A 19,110-nucleotide genomic window follows, 5' to 3' on the forward strand; every position below is an offset into this window, starting at 1 on the left:
CGAATTCGCCAGGCGGATAGCCTTATGACGTCAGAGAGGAAAACTGGTTATCACCATTCAACTTGAAGCGCAGGGTTCTGCATCTCAAGAGATGCCCAATACATATGTACATAGAGCAAATAATCAAAGGTACTTACACCGTACGGCTTCAGTAGCATAGTATACACCGGGCACGGTACTCCTACAGACGGACTCCTCTGGTCGGACGCAGGGTGTAGGGCAGCATTAAGTTGTGAAGGGACCTGGATGTGACCAAGAATTCCAACTTTCAGTCGGCATGAGACTCGTAACACAGCGGTGACCGAATAACCCTGCTTGCCTGCGTAAATGTAGACTCGACAGCCCTTGTTCCTTCAAAGACCACCAAGGCGGAAGTTGACAGCAGCCGAAGGAGCATCCATGCCCCGCGGGATGGCCAGCAGTCGTGGGGGGGTTTCAAGGTGCCACATGCCAAGAAAGGGCGGTTGAATGAATGGCCACAAGCCTGTCAAGCCCATCACGCATTCGGCTCGGCTTGAGCACATGCAGCTAGCGAGGGGGAGCAGGAGTGGGGCGCCCGAGTCACTCAGGACAACTTTGCGCCGAGCTCCAGCGGCCGACCCCCGGAAAACGCACACGAGCATCTGACGCACCTGAGCAACCCCAACACCTACATAAAGTTAAGTCGGTCGATGTTTAAAGTACCATCCCCTGCCCCGCCTTGCCCGCGCTCTTACTCTCCCGCAACATTGAAGACGGCCACCTCCATATTCAACACGGATCCCATACTTTCCGTGGCATAGCTGGGCTCAATTAATCTCGTTGTGTTGCTTGCTTGCCAGGCCCGGCATTGGTTGCGTCATTGGAGAGAACACCCCTGGTCCGCTTGCCTCGGCTTAGTTAGCCGTGGACACCCACCACTCCGACTCGACCTCCGACACGCCCGCGCCGCATTGAGCCGCCACCGCGCTCAGTCAAAGACACCACACGCCAGATACAACCTCGAACACCGCCCGGCACTTATGCTGCACGGTACAAGGCCCGATCATCATCCACCAAGTACAATTGGCGCAGCCTAAGCCGCCAAAATGGCTTGGAAGGGAAGCGAGCGGCTGATGGACACCATCCGGCACTATGCCAGCTTCCCTGCTACCGGCGTGAGCCTGCGCCAGATGGTGCAGTTTGGCGAGAAGCCGTCAACTGGTGAGCAGACCCCAATTACCCGCCGCGATGACGTCCAGGCTCTTATTCTGACGTTGGCGTGCAAGGGACACTATTCCGCGCTTCGCAGTTCCTCGCCGAGGAGCTGCCCATCCGACTCGCCCACCGTGTCCAAGAGCTCGAAACCCTACCAGACGGCCTCAACGAGATGCCCTCGGTGAAGAAGGTGGCCGATTGGTACGCACAATCGTTCGAGGTACGCACCTACACCCGCCGCCGCTGGAGGGAAAAGTGTGACTCACCAAGGTTTTGTGGTCTAGGAAATTACAACATTGCCCAGGCCGGATCTCGGCAAGGAGGTACGAGAGAGATTGATGCGGCCCTCGAGGATATCCGGGAGAAACACATCTTGGCTGAGCGAAGCGACACCAAACCCGAGCATCGAGGAGGGGCAGTACAACTCGTGGAACGGCAACGGCAACGGCAACGGCTGGTCCAAGGGCAGGTTCCCCGCAACGAGGAGGTACTTCGCAATGGTCGACGACACGGGCGACTGGCCGCCTGAGCTACAATTGTATAACATGAAATTTGCCCAGGCGTTGCATCGCATCAAGAGGCGGCACGACAGCGTGGTTACCACCATGGCACAGGGCATCCTCGAGTACAAACGCAAACGACAACGGATGCAGATCGACAGCAATATACAATCATTCCTGGACCGCTTCTACATGTCACGCATCGGGATACGGATGCTCATCGGCCAGCACATTGCTCTGACCGATCAGAGCCACTACCGGGATCCCTCCTACGTCGGCATCATCTGCACAAAGACATACGTCAAGGATCTGGCGCAGGAGGCTATCGAGAACGCGCGCTTTGTCTGCGAGGATCATTACGGCTTGTTTGAGGCACCCAAGATCCAGCTCGTGTGCGATCCCACCCTCAACTTCATGTATGTGCCAGGTCACCTGTCGCACATGCTCTTCGAGACGCTCAAGAACTCGCTGCGCGCCGTGGTCGAGACGCACGGTCAAGACAAGCAGGAGTTCCCTGTCACCAAGGTGATCGTGGCCGAGGGAAAGGAGGATATCACTATAAAAGTTTCAGACGAAGGCGGCGGTATCCCGCGGAGTGCCATACCGCTGGTCTGGACGTACATGTACACCACTGTCGACAGGACACCAAACCTCGACCCGGACTTTGACAAGAGCGACTTCAAGGCACCCATGGCCGGGTTCGGCTACGGATTGCCGATATCACGACTGTACGCGAGGTACTTTGGCGGTGACCTCAAGCTCATAAGCATGGAAGGGTATGTTGTCGATTCTCTTTACTTGTTCATCCATCATCATCAGTACTGACAATGTTGATACCCAGCTACGGCACGGACGTCTACCTCCACCTGAACCGCCTGTCAAGCTCGTCGGAGCCCTTGCAATAGCAATCAGCAGTCATGAGGGGTACCGGTACGTCTGCATCGCCCCGAGGATTGACGCTGCCAATGCGATACCTGATGCGCAAGCGCCTCAAGAACCTGGCCCCGCTCGAGATTACCGAGCGCAGGCAGGTCGGTGACGTCGAGGCTATCTTTAAGCCGCCGCGATCTGCCGCCGCCGACTCGCAGCACCCCCAGCACCATCACCAGCACTACCCCGCTCGGGGCAGCGATAGTGAGCTTTGAAAGGGTTCATCACCACCTGCTACTACTACCGCTGCTGCTGTTGCCGTTGCCGCTGTGAGATATTGAACCGACTTGAACTGGGGGTTTTGGCTATTTGATATTTGTTTTCCCCATCCAGCCCATCCCTTTTCAGCGGCCGATGGGGGGGCTGTATGGACATACACACACATACACAGAGGGGCGCCGGCATTGCTGGATCGTTTATCTATCTTGCATGGGACCTGGCGCTTTGTCATGGGACGGAGAAGGAACGGGAGGCTTTTGCCTCACCTACACATTGGGATCTGGAGGGCCGGCTGCCTCTCGCTTTGCTACTGCCCGCAACTCTGTTGTAGAACAAAGAAGAGTGTTGGCACTGCCAAACGTGGATTGTGTCAGCAAACCAAGCAATGGTGAGACGAGTAAGGAGGGAAATGAGAGCATGAGGAAGATGTAAGACTGGTAAAGACTGAGATAGATCCAAATCACAACGTACAAAGAACGGGACCTGTATGTCGTGTGATGAAAAAAGTGTCGATATGTAACTACTCTTTCTCGTCTTGTCTATGCAACAACCGCAACAAATGCGATAGACCTTTCAAAACAGCCGCCCTTTCTCTCTCTCCCCCCCCAATGCAGACAGACGACTACTCAACCATGCAAAATCAGCGCAACCACCAACCCGCCCCACCCAACCCAACCCAACCCAACCCCAGGAGAGAAACACCCACGCCCACATCAGGCCATCAGGCCTTATACAACAAATCCAAAAACCCGCTCGCCAAATCCACCACGACGCTCTTATTCGGCAGCGAGCCCGCAACCCCATACAACGCGGCCGCATCACCGGCCACATCCTGCCCGCCGCGGGTCTTCTTGCCCTCCACGGCGCGAACGCGCTCCTTCTCGCGCTCGGCGTCGACGACGGCCTCGAGATCGGCGGCGAGGCGCTCCCAGACTTTCACGACGGGCCGCGTGACGGCGACGTGGATGGCGGGCGGGTCCTGCAGGGCGTTGAGGTGCCAGCCGCGGGCCGACATGGCGTCGGCGACGTCGTAGACGTTGAGGGCGCGCGTGCGGAAGGCGACGACGCTGACGAGCGGGTTGCCGAGGATCTCGAGCTCTGTCGAGAGGGTCGGGGAGGCTTGGATGTGGGCGAGCAGTTTCTTGGTGGTGCCGACGATTTCGGTGCACGAGGCCAGGTAGCCGGCTTCGCCGACCGTGACGAGGCTGGCCCAGCACCCCGCGATGAGGGCGCCCGGGCGCGAGCCGGCGATGCCCGGCGAGGCGTACACGCCGCCGGGCCAGGCCGGGTCGACGAAGTACTGGTAGGTGCGCAGGGCCTGGGTGCGGTAGAGCACGGTGCTGTTGCCCTTGGGCGCGAAGCCGTACTTGTGCGTGTCGCAGCTGATGGATGTGACCCCGCGGAGGCGGAAGTCGAAGGGGACCGTCTCGAACCCGGCTTTTTCGAGGAAGGGTACCAGGAAGGAGCCTAGGCAGCAGTCGACGTGGAGGGGTAGGCGTTTCTTGAGGGCGAGCTTGGAGAGGGCCGAGATGTCGTCGATGATGCCGTGCGGGAAGTTGGGCGCCGAGCCGACGAGCATGATGGTGTTTCTGTTGACGAGGCGGGCGACGCGCCGGACGTCGACCTGGTAGCTTGGGGCCGGGCACGCAACGAGGTGGATTTTGATCTTGAAGTATTCACCCGCCTTGCGGAAGGCCGTGTGTGCCGTGTCGGGCAAGATCCTGGGAGTATGTTAGGAAGAGCGTCAAAGTCAAGCGTCAAAGGGGGCGGGGGTGTTGTTTACATCTCCGGCTCGGTGATGCCCCGCTCAACATAAGCCTTCTGCCTCGCGCTCAGGCAAGCCATCAGGATACTCTCGGTGCCACCGCTCGTGCTCACGCCCGCAGCGCCTCGCGGCGCGTTGAACAGGCTCAGCACCATGGCCACCACCTCGGCCTCCATCTTCCGCACACCGGGGAACACATCCGGATGGATCGGGTTCGCCACGGTGAACTTGCCGTACGCCTCCGTCTGCAGCTTCAGCAGGTCGTCCTCGCCGTGGTAGACGGCGCCCGAGACGTAGCCGTCCTCCCAGCGCGTGTGGTCCATGTTGGCGAGGGTCTCGAGCTCCTTGCGCACGGCGTCCTCGGCCCAGCCCTCCTTGGGCAGCGTCAGGTAGCGTGTCGCGTTGGTGGGGACCAGTTTAGACTGCAGTTTGGTGAGGGCTTCGTCGACCTGCTTGCGCACCTGGGTTCGCACGCCCGGCATCCGAAGGAACCACCCGTACAGCACGCGGCGAACCTCGGTATACACCTCGACCACCGTGCCCAGCAGGCCGCGGCCCTTGAGCTTCCATAGTATGCGACGGGTCCATCGAAAGAGGAAGAGGAAAAATATGATGTTGCGGACTCTGAGATGGGACTGGTGTTAGTGGTTGGTCATTCGAGCAATTGACTTATACTGCTTGGGATAACATAAGGAGGGAGGTTGTTGTCGCTGCGCCAAGTGGAGGATGGAGGGACGGGAAGCATGCGGCGCAAGCAAGAGACAGAAGGGGAACGGGGAACTGAGCCACTGACAGGTCCAAGTTGAGCATCGTCAACGGGTTTTTACCCGCTTGTGATTTCCGGACATTGTTGAAGCCCTCTCGCAGGCTAACGGGTAAGCGTTTTGTTCCTGACATATTTGCAGTAGCAAAACACCGTGAACCTTAGGTCGTGGTGTTTGGGAAATCCGACACTGAGGCCGTCAAGGTTAACAACAGGGCATGTTAAGGAGAATTCGGGTATCGCGGGACGAACAGGGCAATGAACGGCGTCTGATTTGTGATTTGGAGCTCGGCTCTTCGCCCTGCTTGGGGGATCATTGACCGAACAGGGCCTGCCGCGGGCAGCAGACCCCGGCCTTTTTAGACCCATGCACCCCCCAAAGCCGGTCCCCCGCGGCTCCCGCTTTGAGGGCTGAATACGCCCTAAATGCATAGCTTGGCAACCGCTAATGCGGTTCTGCAACCTTGGAATCTTCACATGCCTTGAAAATCACCTTTGCTGGGCCTCGTTATGGAAGGTTCTTTGCCCCAATGCACCCTTGCGTCGTCGCTAGAGGCGCAAGGGCAAATAAAGCCGGGTGAGGGACTCGTATCCCCTCATTGATAGGCACGGAGACGGGTGCAAATGTGGTATTCCCGTCCCCGGTGTGACCTCATCGGACACAATGATCTCGGAGAGCCGACACCTTAAAGACATGGATCCCTAATTTGTAGACGTAATTCTTACATCCTGGCGGCTGGGGATGCATACAAGTATGTGGCAACTTTCCCAACGATATTACCTAGATGTTGAGTCTCTGAGTGCGACACGGGGGAGTAAGGTTGATCAGATATGCTCTCAGCAAATCTAAACATGCTAATACGAATACATTATACAACTGCCTCCCATCCTGTCTTTTCGTGGGTCTCATGAACGTGGGATACCACATGGCTACTCACCCCTCCATGGTTTGAAGGCTTGAAGGTATGGCAGCTCTCTTTGAAGTCTCCTCACCAAACAGCAACTGCTATGCCGTGTCCGCCCACAGGTACGTATTTCCGTCGGCACATAACCGCCAGCACAATATTAAGGTTCTGCCAAAAGCCAAACCCAAAACCAAACGCCTCGAGGTGCAATATCCCAAGGCCTCAAGGAAGCAGATAAGGAGGATAGCTAGCATCTGATGCCAACAATCTCTCTAGCCGGAGATAATTTGGCCGTAGTATTGTTGCCGACGCCAAAGCTATCATCCACCAAGTTCGAGCCATCATGTGCTGGCAAACACCCTCCGCCACGCCTGCGCAAACACCTGAGACTCTTTCTCGCACGCCTGCGGCCCGGTGGCTGTACACTCGGGGAATCTGATGACCAGATCCCCGTCCTTGTACTCTTCATCCTTGCCGCCCTTGACGTAGGAGTTGATGAGGCGCTGGTCAACGATGGCCATGCGGGAGAGGATGGTCGGGTGCCACTGCACCATGTGTTCCTACAGGCACACAAGGTTAGCATAAACGTGCATATTACAAAAGGGGCAGCGTTTTGTTTGTTGGGGACGCACCAAAGCATGCGTCTCTGCCTTCTGGAAATCGTAGCTCCGATAAAGCGGGCTGAACCACGTCTCGAGAAAGAAGCGCGCCCAGTCGCCGTTGCGCACGATGTAGCTAGCCGACGACAGCCCGTCCTTGTCCTGCGTGATCACAAAGTCCACGTCCTGCCCTTTCAAATGGCTGAACGTCTTAATGATACTGTCCGGCGGAACCACGGGATAGTCCTTCTTCATCAGCTCGTCCAACTTGGCCGGCTGCATAACGTGGTCCTCTATCTTCAGCTTCGGGTTCATGATAAAGCTGCTCGCATCGAGGAACCAGACGTAGTGGCAGTCTGGGTATTTGGTCAGCGCGTCGCGCATGGCGAAAATGGCCATCCAGGAGAAGGGCGAGCCGCCTAGGTCGTAGTCGCCGATCCTTGCGAGGAGGGTTTTGTAGCCTATGTTGCCCGTCAGACCGCGTGTTCATCCATCCATTATCTCCCGGTGGCTAGCATACCGTGCTTCTCGGCATACTTCAGCCTATTCTGCTTCACCGTCTCCAGATACACCCCGCTATACTTGCTCGCATCCAACACCGTCACCAGCACCACGGGCGGGTCGCCCTTTGGTGCTCGCACCGCCGCATATCGGCTACTCGGTCGGGTGGCGAAGTATAGGAGGGCGAGGAAGAAGAGCCCGCCAAGCGCAATGACCTTGAGGCGCGTCCTCCGCAGGCCGGGCAATCGTGATGTGCGCGGGAGGTAGGGCGGAGGCTGCGACGTTTTTCGTGGGGGGAGTGCGAAATGCATCGCGGGCGACGGGAGGCCCGGGGAGTGGTCCCTAGGCCGAGATCGAGACCAATGCGACGGGGATCGATCCGTCTGTTCGTGGAAGCGCCAGATGCGGGATGCTGCGTGTCGTTACGTCGTCGGGGGCGCCGTCGAAAGCCGTCGAAACACTCGAGGTAGAGAATGTGGCGTTTCGTGTAGGATTATTCGCGGAAGTTACTGAATGTTGAGCAAAGGGCGTGGCGGGTGCTCTCTCAATTTCTGAGGAGACGATGTTGAGGATCGAGAGATGCCCAGGCGCCGTGGTTTTCTTGTCAGGGATGACTTGAAGCGCTCGCAGTCCGGTCGCACAAAAGTTGAAATCAGGACATTGGTGAGTTTGAGTGGGTTCGTCCAGCAGATTGCCTTCGGGCTACCTCAAACGCCAAGCAGAGAGAGACTGGACTTTGAGGTTGCCAAGGGGAAACCATCACGAAAACCGGTGGCCTTCCGGAGTTCCAAATGCGATAACAGAACTTCTGGCAGGGGATGTGGATGGGTGCCGGGATATTGGGGTTGGCGATTGGCTTATCGTAATGCCTGCTCACTTGCTGCTGCACTACCCCTAACCCTAGCCAACAATCAGTCATGGTTGTGAATAGCTTCATCAGACTGGACGAACAAAAAGAGCAACAAGAAAAGAATGAAGGTAGTTATTCTTTCTAAAGAAAGAAAAAACAATTCCAAAAAGCTCACCGACTAGCTCCATTGGTTGGGAGTACCAAGGCGGTAGTCGGCTACGAAAACCCTGACGCTGTTTTTGCTACATCAGCACCCGTTGAACCCACGACCTCCTGGTGGAAAGCCGGGCCAACGTCTCATTAGGCTGGGTGGCGTCAAGCTCCTCCTTTTACCGCAAGGCTACTAGGGGATTCGACGGAATTGAAGATGCGGAACTTCTACATCACTCGGAGCTTTCGTCCGAACTCGATCGACTGACCCGGCTCGACATTGCCACCTAAGTCAGGTTGAATCCGGTCCCTTCCAAAACCGAACTAATGTCGAGGGTGATCAAAGTGTATAATTTGCTATCAGAAACAACCATAGTTCAAGTTGTAGCACTCCCTCACCAAAAACATACATGTATTAACCCAGCCTCGCAGCAACCCTTCTAAAAGTGGCAAGAAACGCCGAGGAAGCAGAGATAAATTCGGGGAACTCCGAGAAGCCCCCGATTGTAGGCACGGGTTCACGCATTCGCGCCTGACCACGGCGAGAACGGGACAAGACGCCCCGTTCTCAGGGCGGCAGCGAAGCTTCATCTCTGCACACAGACTAGTTGCAACGGCACGGAGGCGCAGCTGTGGCAACTTAAGAGTGTGCAGTAGGGCAACGTAGGGGAGGGGACACTCGGCGGCATTGCGAGGTTGGAATATCTATCGCCGTTGAAGAAGAATAATGCTATCAGTACACGCTGCCCAAAATTACATACTACTTATCCTTTCTCGACTCGTCGGTCGCCGCGTCGGGCGCCGTGTCATCAGGTGCGGCATCAGGTACAACATCATCATCCACTTCGTCTTCGTCCGGCTCGTCCTCCTGGACGTCGACGACCCGGTCCCTGGCATTCTCAAGGGTCTTGGCCATAAGATGATTGACGAACTTCCACGTTGCCTTTAGCACTGTCAGTACACCATCAACACCATCGAGAAAGCTGAGAAAAGGTACTCACCCCCAAGAACGTCAGCACTCCAATAACAACAAGACCCCAGTTGATCTGCTCCATTCTGTCCCTCCCGGCGCCCCGTCTCCGACGAGCCGCGCCTCCAAACCGTAGGTTGATCCAATTGAACGGTGACATGAAGAACATGGTCTTCAAAAACCCCAGAATTCCCAGAGAAAGAAACCCTCTTAGAAAGTGACCGCCCCAGGTGCTCGGCCCATCATCCGCCAGTATCGGCTCCTCAAACTCGATGTCCATAAGACTCCCGACGATGCTACCAAACGGATCATCCCAGAAACCAAGGATCGGATCGGCGATAAACCCCAGAAGGAAGATGGTAGCCACCAGGATGAAGAGGGTCAGGTTGACCCGAAGGAGCCGGCTCGAGAGCCAACGGCCCCATCGTAGGCGTTGGAGGCGGTACTCGAAATGACAGGTCGGGCACCGCCAGAAGTTCCGGTCCGAGAGAGGGGATGCGTTCCTCCAGGCCTGCAGGCACCCTTCGTGGACATACCTCTGCGAGCCTTTGCATGTGCAAGGGCTGATGAGGCGGCCGAGCTCCGGGTCCTCCGAGACGTAGCGCACGCGGGTTTTGTTGGAGAAGACCCGGCCTGCGAACGACTCGTCAATCTCGGTCGTGGGATTGACCACCTCGAGGCAGATGCGGCAGGTCCGCGGAAGGTAGCGCCGTTGCTTTGGTGTGGGAGTTGGATCCGGTGCTGGAGTGTCCGAGGTGCCGGCAGCCCCGGATGCCTGGCCGGGCTCCTCTGCTGTGGGAGGCGTCGGCGCGTCGGCCGTGTCATTGCCATCCGGTTTGTCCATTGTAGAGGACCAGTCCCACCGCGGTTCGAACGATGAAGAGGCCATTGTGAAATCGGAGTGCTGTGGGTGTTATATGTCTGGGGTTTAAGTAAGTAGTGAGGTAAGTGAAATGCTTCACTTGGCGCGGAAATGAGCCATCGAATATAGGATTAAGCTTGGGAGCTTGGAAAGTCACCGAATATGACAGGTGTCAGGCCGCGCCAGCTGGTTTGGTCAAACTGCTCTCTGTGCGCAAGGTCGAGCGTTCCTGCGCAATGAGCCTCCCGCTAAGCCTTACCTCCTTGAGCCTCCCAATTATAGCACATCCGTCAATAAAGAACGGGCTTGGGTCGGTTTCATCACAAAGCCAAACGGTGACAGGCTGAGGTTTGGAAATGAAAAAGAGTTTCAAAAAACTGACAGCTTTTTCAGTTTCAAGCCCGCTTCCTCTTTGCGGTTAGACCTGGGAGCGGGTCAGCCTGGCGGGACACACCCCCACCACATCGGCGACTGGGCGAATCAGCAGCTCCATCAATCAGCGGGTTGGCCCAAGCTCTCTCAGCGCTGAGGCCTGGCCATCGACGCGCAACAACGCTGTGCCTGGTTGCTGGTTGCGAACAACAGCAGCCTTGACTTGCAACGCCAACTCGAGAAGTACAGCAAGACAACGTACGATTATCAACCTGCAACCCATCTTGAGCCTTCCAGACCGGCATCATGGCGGACAGATACTCATTCTCTCTCACAACATTCTCGCCCAGGTAAGCTAACCACCCCAGGCTACAGTGTAAATGGTGATGCTAACAACCCGACAGCGGCAAGCTGGTTCAGATCGGTCGGTCGCCCACTTTCCCGCTCCGACGCTTGCAATAGCTTCCAGCTAGCATAACGAATGTCGTTTCTAACAGCCGCACAGAGTATGCGCTCAACGCGGTCAACCAAGGCGTAACAGCCCTGGGCATCAAGGGTCCGTCCCCCCTCCCCCACCTCAATGACCTCGCCCGGGACCCCTCCCCAATCTACCTATTCCCCCCCCCTTCAGCGCGCAACCAAACACCACCACCCACTGACATTGTGATTTGAATCCGAAACAGCCACCAACGGCATCGTCCTCGCCACGGAAAAGAAGTCGTCCTCCCCGCTCGCCGACCCCTCCTCGCTCGCCAAGATCAGCCTCATCACGCCCAACATCGGCATGGTGTACAGCGGCATGGGGCCCGACTACCGGGTGCTGGTGGACCGGGCGCGCAAGGTGTCGCACACGGGGTACAAGCGCATCTACAACGAGTACCCGCCGACGCGGATCCTGGTGCAGGACGTGGCGCGCGTCATGCAGGAGGCCACCCAGTCCGGCGGCGTGCGGCCCTACGGCGTCAGCCTGCTGGTCGCCGGCTGGGACGAGGGCGTCCTGCCGGAGGAGGAGCTCGAGAAGGCCAAGCTGGCCAAGCAGGCGGCGGCCGGCGCGGGTGTGGGTGCGGGGCAGGGCGAGGAGGAGGGGGAGGGTAGCAAGCTGAGCGATAAGACCGGCGGCATCCTCAAGGGCGGGCCCATGCTGTACCAGGTCGACCCTAGCGGGAGTTATTTCCCGTGGAAGGCCACTGCCATCGGCAAGAGCGCCACCACGGCGAAGACGTTCCTCGAGAAGAGGTACACTGAGGGGTTGGAGCTGGAGGATGCGGTACACATCGCGCTGCTGACGCTCAAGGAGACGATTGAGGGAGAGATGAACGGGGAGACGATCGAGATCGGTAAGTTTGACCTTTGCGTCATAGTTCCCCCGAGAGAAATCGTTAGTTCTGACATGACCTAGGCATCGTCGGCGCCCCCGCAGACCATCTCCTCGGCGTAGAGGGCGTGGAGGGGGCGGTAGGCCCCCGCTTCCGGAAGCTCACGCCGCAGGAGATCGAGGACTACCTTACGAATCTATGATTTGGAGCATGGCGTTCTGACGGGATGGGTGGATGAAATGATGAGGATCGGTTTCCGGGGTCCTTTCTCTGCGGGGACAAACCTTCACTGTACACTAGACGACAGGGTCACGAAAACGTGATAGAGAGAAGAGAACAACCCGGAGCTAGGCTTATTTTTCACTGGCATTCTCCGGACTGTCGCTGGGCGATCAAGAACGAGTTCCTCGGCCCCGCTACCACACCCGTGACGGTCTCCCCCGCGCCGAGTACGGAGGCCAAGTCGATGCGCGTCCAGCTTGTGGTGGAGTCTGTCCCCGGCAAACCGAGCTGCCCGTTCGTGTTGTCGCCAACCACGTACACCTCCGCGTCGGTGGTCAGCACGAGCATGTGGCTTTCCCCTACCGCGACGTCGAGGATGTCCTTGTCGTCGATCACCACGGGATTCGGGTCGTCTGAGAGATCGTCCAGCATGGTGGAACGCCCCGCGTGGCCCCAGCAGTAGAGGTCGTTCCCCGCCGTCAGTGCGGCCAGAACGTAACCGCCTGCCGCGATCTTGGTGATGGGCCCGGTGGGCAGGTCGTCCAGGTCGCTGACGAGGCCGGGCCTTTCTGCGGGGCTGGTGCCCGCGTGGTGATATTAGTGTCTGTGGGGTGCTGGGGGGGTAGGTGGGTTGAGTGTGACGTGAGTATGGATGTCCATGTCCATACCTGGAAGCGGTTGGCTCTCTGCCCAGGCAGGCCGTGTACCGCTCGTCACCCCATGTCCAGACGTTGCCCGTTGATGAGAGGGCCGCGAAGCCGGCTTCGTAGGCAACCAGCTGGGTTATGTTGGGGAAGTCGGAAAAGCGGTGAGGTTGGTCGTTGTTGGAGAGCAGGGCGTTGATGGAGGGGTATTGGTTGAAGGTGTCCTTGCCGTCATGGGCTGGTGGCGATCAAGGTTGCTTGGTGTAAGTGATACTGGACCCTGGTCGTTGATGGGTAAATGGTCGCTACGTTACCTACTACGACACCGTTGGATGCTTCGACGAAATTTGTGTAGATCCGTTCGGAGTCATCAGCTGTGCGTAATCTCTCGTGGCTTTTTGGTACCATGCCAGCTACTCGATATGCACCATTTTTGAGATTTACTAGATGCCCATCCCATAGGTCACGATCAGCCGCCGCTGACTTGGTGATGGTTGTCTCCAATTCCCCATCATACATGCAGTTATGACTCACTCACCTCGAGTGTATGAGAAAAAAGGGCGAATGCAGTCATCATCGTCCCCTTGCAACACGCAAGTGAAGGACGAGATGTCATCGGGCTCGTCGACACCAGGAGTTTCGAATTGCAATTGGTTCCAGGCATTAAACCCGGTTGCGTACAACACCATAGTTGTTGGGGTCTTTGCCCAAGTGGGCAAAGTGTCAAGGTCGAAAAGATTCAAGAACGATCTGGTCCGTGGTAGAAGCGCCTGAAAAGGCAGGTGCAGCTGGGGACAACGAGGAGAAGATGACGAGTCCCACGAGTCCAACCTAAAATGGCCCCGCATTCGACGGAATGCCGCACCAGAACCCGGGAAGATGCATTCAACTGCCGTTTGATACCACGCCGAAGCCCGCAATCTCAGCCGAAAGTCGGCGGCGCTGCCCCGGGAGCCGTGGTGATTACCCTTTTGGGCAGAATCGAGGCAGACCAACTCCTCGAGATGCGTTACTCGCGGTTACACACAGCTCGCAAATTTTCACCACAGCGGGTCTAACTAGGTATGTACAGTTGACAAACATCTGAGTTGAGACGAAGAGTTTGGGCAAGGCTCTAAAAAAAAAATTCATCTCATCCGGTTTCGTGGTACGGAGGTAGCTTCGAGACATTCCTCCAGGTAGTCCCAAGCAATGGTGGGCCTCACATTACAAGCATCATCTCGACCCAACTTAAAATCAGGCCACCAGCACCACTGCGTCCTCTACTTGGTGAGGAAAAGAGCAACGTTTGTGAAAAATCAACCAAAAAAAAGTAGGCTGAAATGTCTTGGGCCGGTGTATGTACCTACTTTTGCATTGTTTGACCGGTTTGACCGCTCATTTTGTGGTACTTGTTGTGTAAGTACTCCGAGCGGGAGACACCCCCGCTAAGTGAACCCCGGTCATCACCAGAGTCGGGAGTATCTGCCGCGTCATAGTCAGCCAAGAACTACCTACCTTACCTACCCAGGTAGGTACCTATGGTCAGCCTTGACTCCTCCCAGCTAACCTATACAGAATCTAGCCGCGCAACTGCCTCGTGGCCTTGAAGATACCCGGGTAGCACCTAAGGCATTCTTGGCCGGATGACGACCATGGCCTCCGACCACGGCAGCTCGAGCTCCTCGGAGCCGGACGATGAGCCCTTCCATAAGCCTATTAATGAATCGGACACCGTCCTGTCGTCTGACGGCAGCAACGTCTCGGACGATGTCCGCTCGGAACCCAGAGATAGCCCTCGCAGCACCACCCCAGACGACGAACCCCCAGTGGTAGTGACCATGACTGCGAGGGCCTATCAACTCGAGATGCTCGAGGAGAGCCTGAAGCAGAACATCATTGTCGCGGTATGCTTTGCCCCTCGGAAACAGAGACTCGGCCATTTCGCTAACATATCTCTTCAAGATGGACACTGGAAGTGGAAAGACCCAGGTGTAAGTGGTAGCAAGCACTACCTAATAGAATCGTACTGATAGGCAGGCAAGTGCCATCCTTCGAATTAAAATAGAGATGGAACAGAGCGACAAGGTCAGTCCAAGCTCACTTATTATGAATGCCGCCGAATCTGAGTTAACAACTACCCACCTACCTATCCAGATTGCTTGGTTCTTGGCCCCAACAGTATCCCTGGCCGAACAGCAATTCGAGGCAATTCGAGCTCAAATTCCAGGAGTCCAGTCCAAACTGATCCTTGGGTCCGACAGCGTGGATGCGTGGTCGACTATGCCTGGCGTCTGGGATGCCGTCCTCCTCAACACCCGCATCGTCGTCTCAACCTATCAGATTTTGTTCGACGCTGTAGCCCACGCTCTCATCCCACTTTCTTCTCTTGGGCTTGTTGTAATAGACGAAGGTGGGCAATTCCTACTCTAGCCGACTATTGCCATGTCTGACGCTATTAGCCCACAACTCCAAGGGAAGGAATCCGATCGCAAGGCTCATGAAGGAGCACTATGTCCCCAGCAAGGCGAAAGGGCTCGCTGTTCCCCACATCCTGGGCCTCACAGCGAGTCCTCTCATGAGATCTAACCTAGGCGACCTGGAAGTCCTTGAGCAGACCTTGGATGCCGTCTGTAAGACGCCGAGCAAACACCGAGACGAGCTCATGGCCCAAGTCAATCGTCCCGAGATGAAGGCCACTGCGTACGGAGCCATGCTCGACTCCGAGGCCGACGCTGCGCCCACCCCGACCATGGCGAGACTGAAAAGCGCCTACCTAGAGCTCGACATGCGACAGGATCCATACGTCCGGCATTTGTTGACCGACAATACACCACGGAGTCGGGCAAGGCTCAAGAAGGTTCTCTTAACCAAGCAGACATACTGCAGATCGCAGATGGAGTCCTTCTGTAGAGGAGCCTTGGATATCTGCAAGTCATGTGGCCCCTGGGCTGCGGATTACTATATCCATAGGGTCATTTCTGCCTTTACCAAAGACCCAGCAACCCCCAGCCATTCCAACGACAATCTTGCAGAACAAGAACGGAAATATCTTGTCGAAGCGTTCCTAAAGGTGGACGCTCAGCCGCCCGCTGAGATCCCGACAGCTCTCTCGCCCAAGGTGCAAGCTTTGCTCGACGCTCTCGGGTCCCATCAAGGAAAGCCGTTTGGGATCGTTTTTGTCAAGGAGAGGGCGACTGTCGCCGTCTTGTCACACATCCTCACCGTCCACCCCAAAACCTCGCACCGCTACCGAGTGGGCTCCATGGTAGGCACCTCGAGAGTACCCGGGAGAAGACAGGACTTCTTGGACTTGAGCCAAAAGGAATACTTGCTCTCGCTTCTGGCGTTTCGGAGAGGGACGACGAACCTCCTGGTGGCAACAAGCGTGCTCGAAGAGGGAATTGACGTGCCAGCGTGCAACCTCGTCATCTGTTTTGACAAACCGGACAACCTCAAATCCTTCATCCAGCGCCGGGGTCGAGCACGAATGTCTGAGTCTCAGCTGTATCTCCTCGTCGAGGATGAATCAGACGGCTCGTCACAGGGATGGCAAGACCTGGAGAAGGAGATGAAACGCAAGTATGAAGACGACATGCGCGAGAACAAGCGGCTCGAGGAAATCGAAAACATTGAAGACTTGGATTACCCCGTCCTGAGATCCCAGGAGACGGGCGCTCAGATCACCATTCTCGATGCCAAGTCACACCTCGAACACTTCTGCGCCACCCTCTCGACGCGCAAGTTTGTCGACTGGAGTCCATTTTACGTCGTCCACGACATAGTGGGGAACCCGATTGATGCCCACCAGCCTGGCCTGCGGAAGGCCACTGTCCATCTACCAGTCTCACTTGCTCCCGAACTGCGATGCTTCGAGAGTCTCCAAGCCTGGACCTCGGAGGCGAATGCTTGCAAAGATGCCGCATTCCAGGCATACGCCAAGCTGTACGAGGTTGGGCTGGTAAACCGCAACCTGCTGCCCATCAGAGAGACCGACTTGTTAAAGGATGTTGAGCAGCGCGCTGGCCTAGCCACGGTCAGGGAGCAGTTCAACCCTTGGCCGCTAGTGGCCCAAGCGTGGCAAGACGGTGTACCAGTTTCTCGAAGGAGGGTGACGGTCTCGAGGCACGACGAGTCAGCTCGTGCCGAGCTTGAGCTAGCACTCCCCGTGACGATCCCTACCATGGAGCCATTCAATTTATACTGGAGTCATACATCATCGTGGCTCATCAGGATGGACTCCGATACGCCCATGTCAAGCGTGACAGTCGAGAGCCAGGCCGATCACACGTCTACCTTGTTTTCCATGGCCTTCGGGCACAGATGGCAGGTTGCGGAGAAACGGCTTCCTGTTCGGTTTACTTGCCTGGACCGCAACGTACGCCTTGAGGATATGGCCTCCGAGGTGATGAGCGCCGAACTGATGAGCAAGAAGTCCTCTACTTATCTGGTCCGGGATCTTACCAATCAGAACCACCCTTACTTCTACTTGGGCTGGATTCCCACCAAACCTGCGGCGGAGCTAATAGGGAAGCCTTACCGGGGTTTTGAAGACGCCCCCGAAGATAGCGCATACGTGGCCGTTAAAGGATGGCCCAAGAAATCGGGCGCCTTCCGGCCGCTGCATCAGAACGCAGCACCGAACCCAAGTAGCAAGCCCTACCCGAGGGTTCTGCCTGCGGATCAAGTCCGAGTTGATAGTGTGCCGGCGATCTATGCTCATATTGGCATGATGGTCCCCGCCATCACTCATGCGCTCGAGACTCATCTTGTGGCCAAGGACCTTCTGGAGTCCCGCTTAGAACAAACGGGCATCACAGACTTGTCACTTGTTGTCACCGCGATCACCGCCAGCGCGGCTAGAGGCCCGACTGACTACGAGCGGATAGAGTTCCTCGGAGATTCGATCCTCAAGTTCTGTACAACTATTAATTGTTCAGCCAAGTGTAAGTTCCGACCTCGTCTGCGCGCCCGCCCTGAGCTGACATACCGGCAGACCTGAAATTTCCGGAGGGGTGTTTGTCGCCCTTGAAAGACAAGATTGTGTCAAACTCGAGGCTGTTCCGTGCCGCCGTCGACTTTGGCCTGGACCGGTACATTATCCACAAAGCCTTCAGCCTTCACAAATGGCGACCGACGTACGTCGAGGACCTTCTCGAGAACCCGCCGTCCGCAACCGAAACAAGGAGGCTCTCGACTAAGATCATCGCCGATGTGGTCGAGGCTCTGATCGGCACCTCCTTCGTAAGCGGCGGCATCCCCAACGCCCTCGCCTGCATGTCCCTGTTCCTCCCCGAGGTTGAGTGGAGCAGCATCGAGGACGGCCGAGAAATTCTATACAACGAGGCACCGGACGGCGAATCTCTCCCTAGGACCATGCGTCAGCTAGAGTCACTGATCGGGTACAACTTCACCAAAAAGGCACTCCTCGTCGAAGCCATGACACATCCGTCCTGCAACGGGCCCGGCATCCGCGCCTCGCTCGACCGCCTCGAGTTCCTTGGCGACGCTATCCTAGACTACGTCGTCGTCAACAAGCTCTTTGCCATTTCCCACCCCGCGCCACTCGAAAACTCGGCCCTCCACCTCCTCCGCTCGGCCCTCGTCAACGCCGACATCCTCGGCTTCCTGGTCATGGAGTGGGCCATCACCGAAGACTGCGTCGAGGTCACCGTCACAACGGACAACAACAACAACAACAACAACAACAACAACGACGACGAAGACGGCGGCACCAACACCACCTCCACCAACACCACCACCACCACCAACAACAACAAACCCGACGTGCACCTAACCCCCTCCAAAACAACCCTCCCCCTCTGGACCTTCCTGCGCCACGCCTCCCCGGACATGGGTCTCATCCAGCGCGCGACCGCGCTCCACCACGCCGCCATGCGCGACGAGATCCTCGAGGCGCTGTGGCGCGGCGCCAGCTACCCGTGGTCGCTGCTCTGCCGGCTGCAGGCGCAGAAGTTCTACTCGGACGTCTTCGAGAGCCTGCTCGGCGCCGTGTGGGTCGACTCGGGCGACCTGGCCGCCTGCGAGGCGGTTGTTGATCGGCTGGGTATCCTCCCGCTTATGTGTCGGCTTGTGAGTGATGGGGTGCATCTGATGCATCCGAAGGAGGAGTTGGGTGTGCTGGCGGTGAGTGATAAGGTGGAGTATGTGGTCGAGGCGCAGGTCGGGGAGGGGGTGGCTGAGGGGGAGAGGGTGTTTAGGTGTGAGGTGGCCGTGGGTGGGGTGGTTTTGGGGAGGGCGGAGGGGGCGGCGAGTCGGGAGGAGGCTAGGACCAGGGCGGCCGAGGGGGCGTGTGGGGTGTTGAGGGGGAGGAAGGGGGAGGGGGTGGTGGTGGTGGAGGGTGGGAGTGATTGAGGGGGAAAGGGG

General features: G+C 57.2%; 7 protein-coding genes across 7 annotated transcripts; 3 read left to right on the plus strand and 4 right to left on the minus strand.

Annotated features, from left to right (window-relative positions):
- The first annotated feature begins 973 nt into the window (after positions 1 to 973).
- B0H64DRAFT_214522 (mitochondrial branched-chain alpha-ketoacid dehydrogenase kinase-domain-containing protein) lies at positions 974 to 2,771 on the plus strand. The gene is made up of 4 exons (XM_062799476.1): positions 974 to 1,182; positions 1,248 to 1,396; positions 1,461 to 2,452; positions 2,518 to 2,771. The coding sequence occupies exons 1-4, from the start codon at positions 1,068 to 1,070 to the stop codon at positions 2,579 to 2,581; spliced, it is 1,320 nt and encodes a 439-aa protein (XP_062656985.1). The 5' UTR covers positions 974 to 1,067; the 3' UTR covers positions 2,582 to 2,771.
- Positions 2,772 to 3,506: 735 nt separating this feature from the next.
- Positions 3,507 to 5,663, minus strand: B0H64DRAFT_404653 (pyridoxal phosphate-dependent transferase). The gene is made up of 4 exons (XM_062804396.1): positions 5,606 to 5,663; positions 5,384 to 5,543; positions 4,609 to 5,214; positions 3,507 to 4,546 (listed from the first exon to the last, which is right to left on the minus strand). The coding sequence occupies exons 2-4, from the start codon at positions 5,485 to 5,487 to the stop codon at positions 3,547 to 3,549; spliced, it is 1,710 nt and encodes a 569-aa protein (XP_062656986.1). The 5' UTR covers positions 5,488 to 5,543; positions 5,606 to 5,663; the 3' UTR covers positions 3,507 to 3,546.
- Positions 5,664 to 6,557: 894 nt separating this feature from the next.
- B0H64DRAFT_214568 (galactosyl transferase GMA12/MNN10 family-domain-containing protein) lies at positions 6,558 to 7,803 on the minus strand. Its single transcript, XM_062799477.1, has 3 exons — positions 7,378 to 7,803; positions 6,891 to 7,318; positions 6,558 to 6,818 (listed from the first exon to the last, which is right to left on the minus strand). Exons 1-3 carry the CDS (start codon positions 7,667 to 7,669, stop codon positions 6,600 to 6,602), a joined length of 939 nt encoding a protein of 312 aa, XP_062656987.1. The 5' UTR covers positions 7,670 to 7,803; the 3' UTR covers positions 6,558 to 6,599.
- Positions 7,804 to 9,033: 1,230 nt separating this feature from the next.
- Positions 9,034 to 10,364, minus strand: B0H64DRAFT_214601 (uncharacterized protein). Its single transcript, XM_062799479.1, has 2 exons — positions 9,360 to 10,364; positions 9,034 to 9,301 (listed from the first exon to the last, which is right to left on the minus strand). The coding sequence occupies exons 1-2, from the start codon at positions 10,215 to 10,217 to the stop codon at positions 9,119 to 9,121; spliced, it is 1,041 nt and encodes a 346-aa protein (XP_062656988.1). The 5' UTR covers positions 10,218 to 10,364; the 3' UTR covers positions 9,034 to 9,118.
- Positions 10,365 to 10,695: 331 nt separating this feature from the next.
- On the plus strand, positions 10,696 to 12,159 carry B0H64DRAFT_214580 (nucleophile aminohydrolase). The gene is made up of 5 exons (XM_062799478.1): positions 10,696 to 10,912; positions 10,967 to 10,986; positions 11,068 to 11,118; positions 11,246 to 11,899; positions 11,962 to 12,159. Exons 1-5 carry the CDS (start codon positions 10,869 to 10,871, stop codon positions 12,078 to 12,080), a joined length of 888 nt encoding a protein of 295 aa, XP_062656989.1. The 5' UTR covers positions 10,696 to 10,868; the 3' UTR covers positions 12,081 to 12,159.
- Positions 12,160 to 12,238: 79 nt separating this feature from the next.
- B0H64DRAFT_376378 (regulator of chromosome condensation 1/beta-lactamase-inhibitor protein II) lies at positions 12,239 to 13,433 on the minus strand (the record flags this gene model as incomplete). Its single annotated transcript, XM_062802470.1, has 3 exons — positions 12,239 to 12,677; positions 12,769 to 12,982; positions 13,283 to 13,433. The coding sequence occupies 3 exons, from the start codon at positions 13,431 to 13,433 to the stop codon at positions 12,239 to 12,241; spliced, it is 804 nt and encodes a 267-aa protein (XP_062656990.1).
- A 945-nt stretch (positions 13,434 to 14,378) lies between these two features.
- Positions 14,379 to 19,098, plus strand: B0H64DRAFT_444730 (uncharacterized protein; the record flags this gene model as incomplete). The annotated part of the gene is made up of 6 exons (XM_062806804.1): positions 14,379 to 14,630; positions 14,689 to 14,717; positions 14,769 to 14,811; positions 14,881 to 15,136; positions 15,186 to 17,669; positions 17,720 to 19,098. 6 exons carry the CDS (start codon positions 14,379 to 14,381, stop codon positions 19,096 to 19,098), a joined length of 4,443 nt encoding a protein of 1,480 aa, XP_062656991.1.
- Positions 19,099 to 19,110: the final 12 nt, after the last annotated feature.

This window comes from Chaetomium fimeti (genome assembly GCF_033439085.1).
Source record: "Chaetomium fimeti strain CBS 168.71 chromosome Unknown B0H64scaffold_6, whole genome shotgun sequence".
Taxonomy (NCBI): Eukaryota; Fungi; Ascomycota; class Sordariomycetes; order Sordariales; family Chaetomiaceae; genus Chaetomium; species Chaetomium fimeti.

Coding starts and splice junctions, on each gene's coding strand:
- B0H64DRAFT_214522 (XM_062799476.1), top strand. CDS start 1,068: ATGGCTTGGAAGGGAAGCGAGCGGCTGATGGACACCATCCGGCACTAT. Junction 1,183..1,247: donor TGGCGAGAAGCCGTCAACTG/GTGAGCAGACCC, acceptor TTGGCGTGCAAG/GGACACTATTCCGCGCTTCG. Junction 2,453..2,517: donor AAGCTCATAAGCATGGAAGG/GTATGTTGTCGA, acceptor GTTGATACCCAG/CTACGGCACGGACGTCTACC.
- B0H64DRAFT_404653 (XM_062804396.1), bottom strand. CDS start 5,487: ATGTCAGGAACAAAACGCTTACCCGTTAGCCTGCGAGAGGGCTTCAAC. Junction 5,215..5,383: donor ACGATGCTCAACTTGGACCT/GTCAGTGGCTCA, acceptor GTCCCATCTCAG/AGTCCGCAACATCATATTTT. Junction 4,547..4,608: donor GGCATCACCGAGCCGGAGAT/GTAAACAACACC, acceptor ACATACTCCCAG/GATCTTGCCCGACACGGCAC.
- B0H64DRAFT_214580 (XM_062799478.1), top strand. CDS start 10,869: ATGGCGGACAGATACTCATTCTCTCTCACAACATTCTCGCCCAG. Junction 10,987..11,067: donor CGGCAAGCTGGTTCAGATCG/GTCGGTCGCCCA, acceptor ACAGCCGCACAG/AGTATGCGCTCAACGCGGTC. Junction 11,119..11,245: donor AACAGCCCTGGGCATCAAGG/GTCCGTCCCCCC, acceptor AATCCGAAACAG/CCACCAACGGCATCGTCCTC.
- B0H64DRAFT_214601 (XM_062799479.1), bottom strand. CDS start 10,217: ATGGCCTCTTCATCGTTCGAACCGCGGTGGGACTGGTCCTCTACAATG. Junction 9,302..9,359: donor GAGTGCTGACGTTCTTGGGG/GTGAGTACCTTT, acceptor ACAGTGCTAAAG/GCAACGTGGAAGTTCGTCAA.
- B0H64DRAFT_214568 (XM_062799477.1), bottom strand. CDS start 7,669: ATGCATTTCGCACTCCCCCCACGAAAAACGTCGCAGCCTCCGCCCTAC. Junction 7,319..7,377: donor GAAGTATGCCGAGAAGCACG/GTATGCTAGCCA, acceptor CGGGCAACATAG/GCTACAAAACCCTCCTCGCA. Junction 6,819..6,890: donor AGGCAGAGACGCATGCTTTG/GTGCGTCCCCAA, acceptor GTGTGCCTGTAG/GAACACATGGTGCAGTGGCA.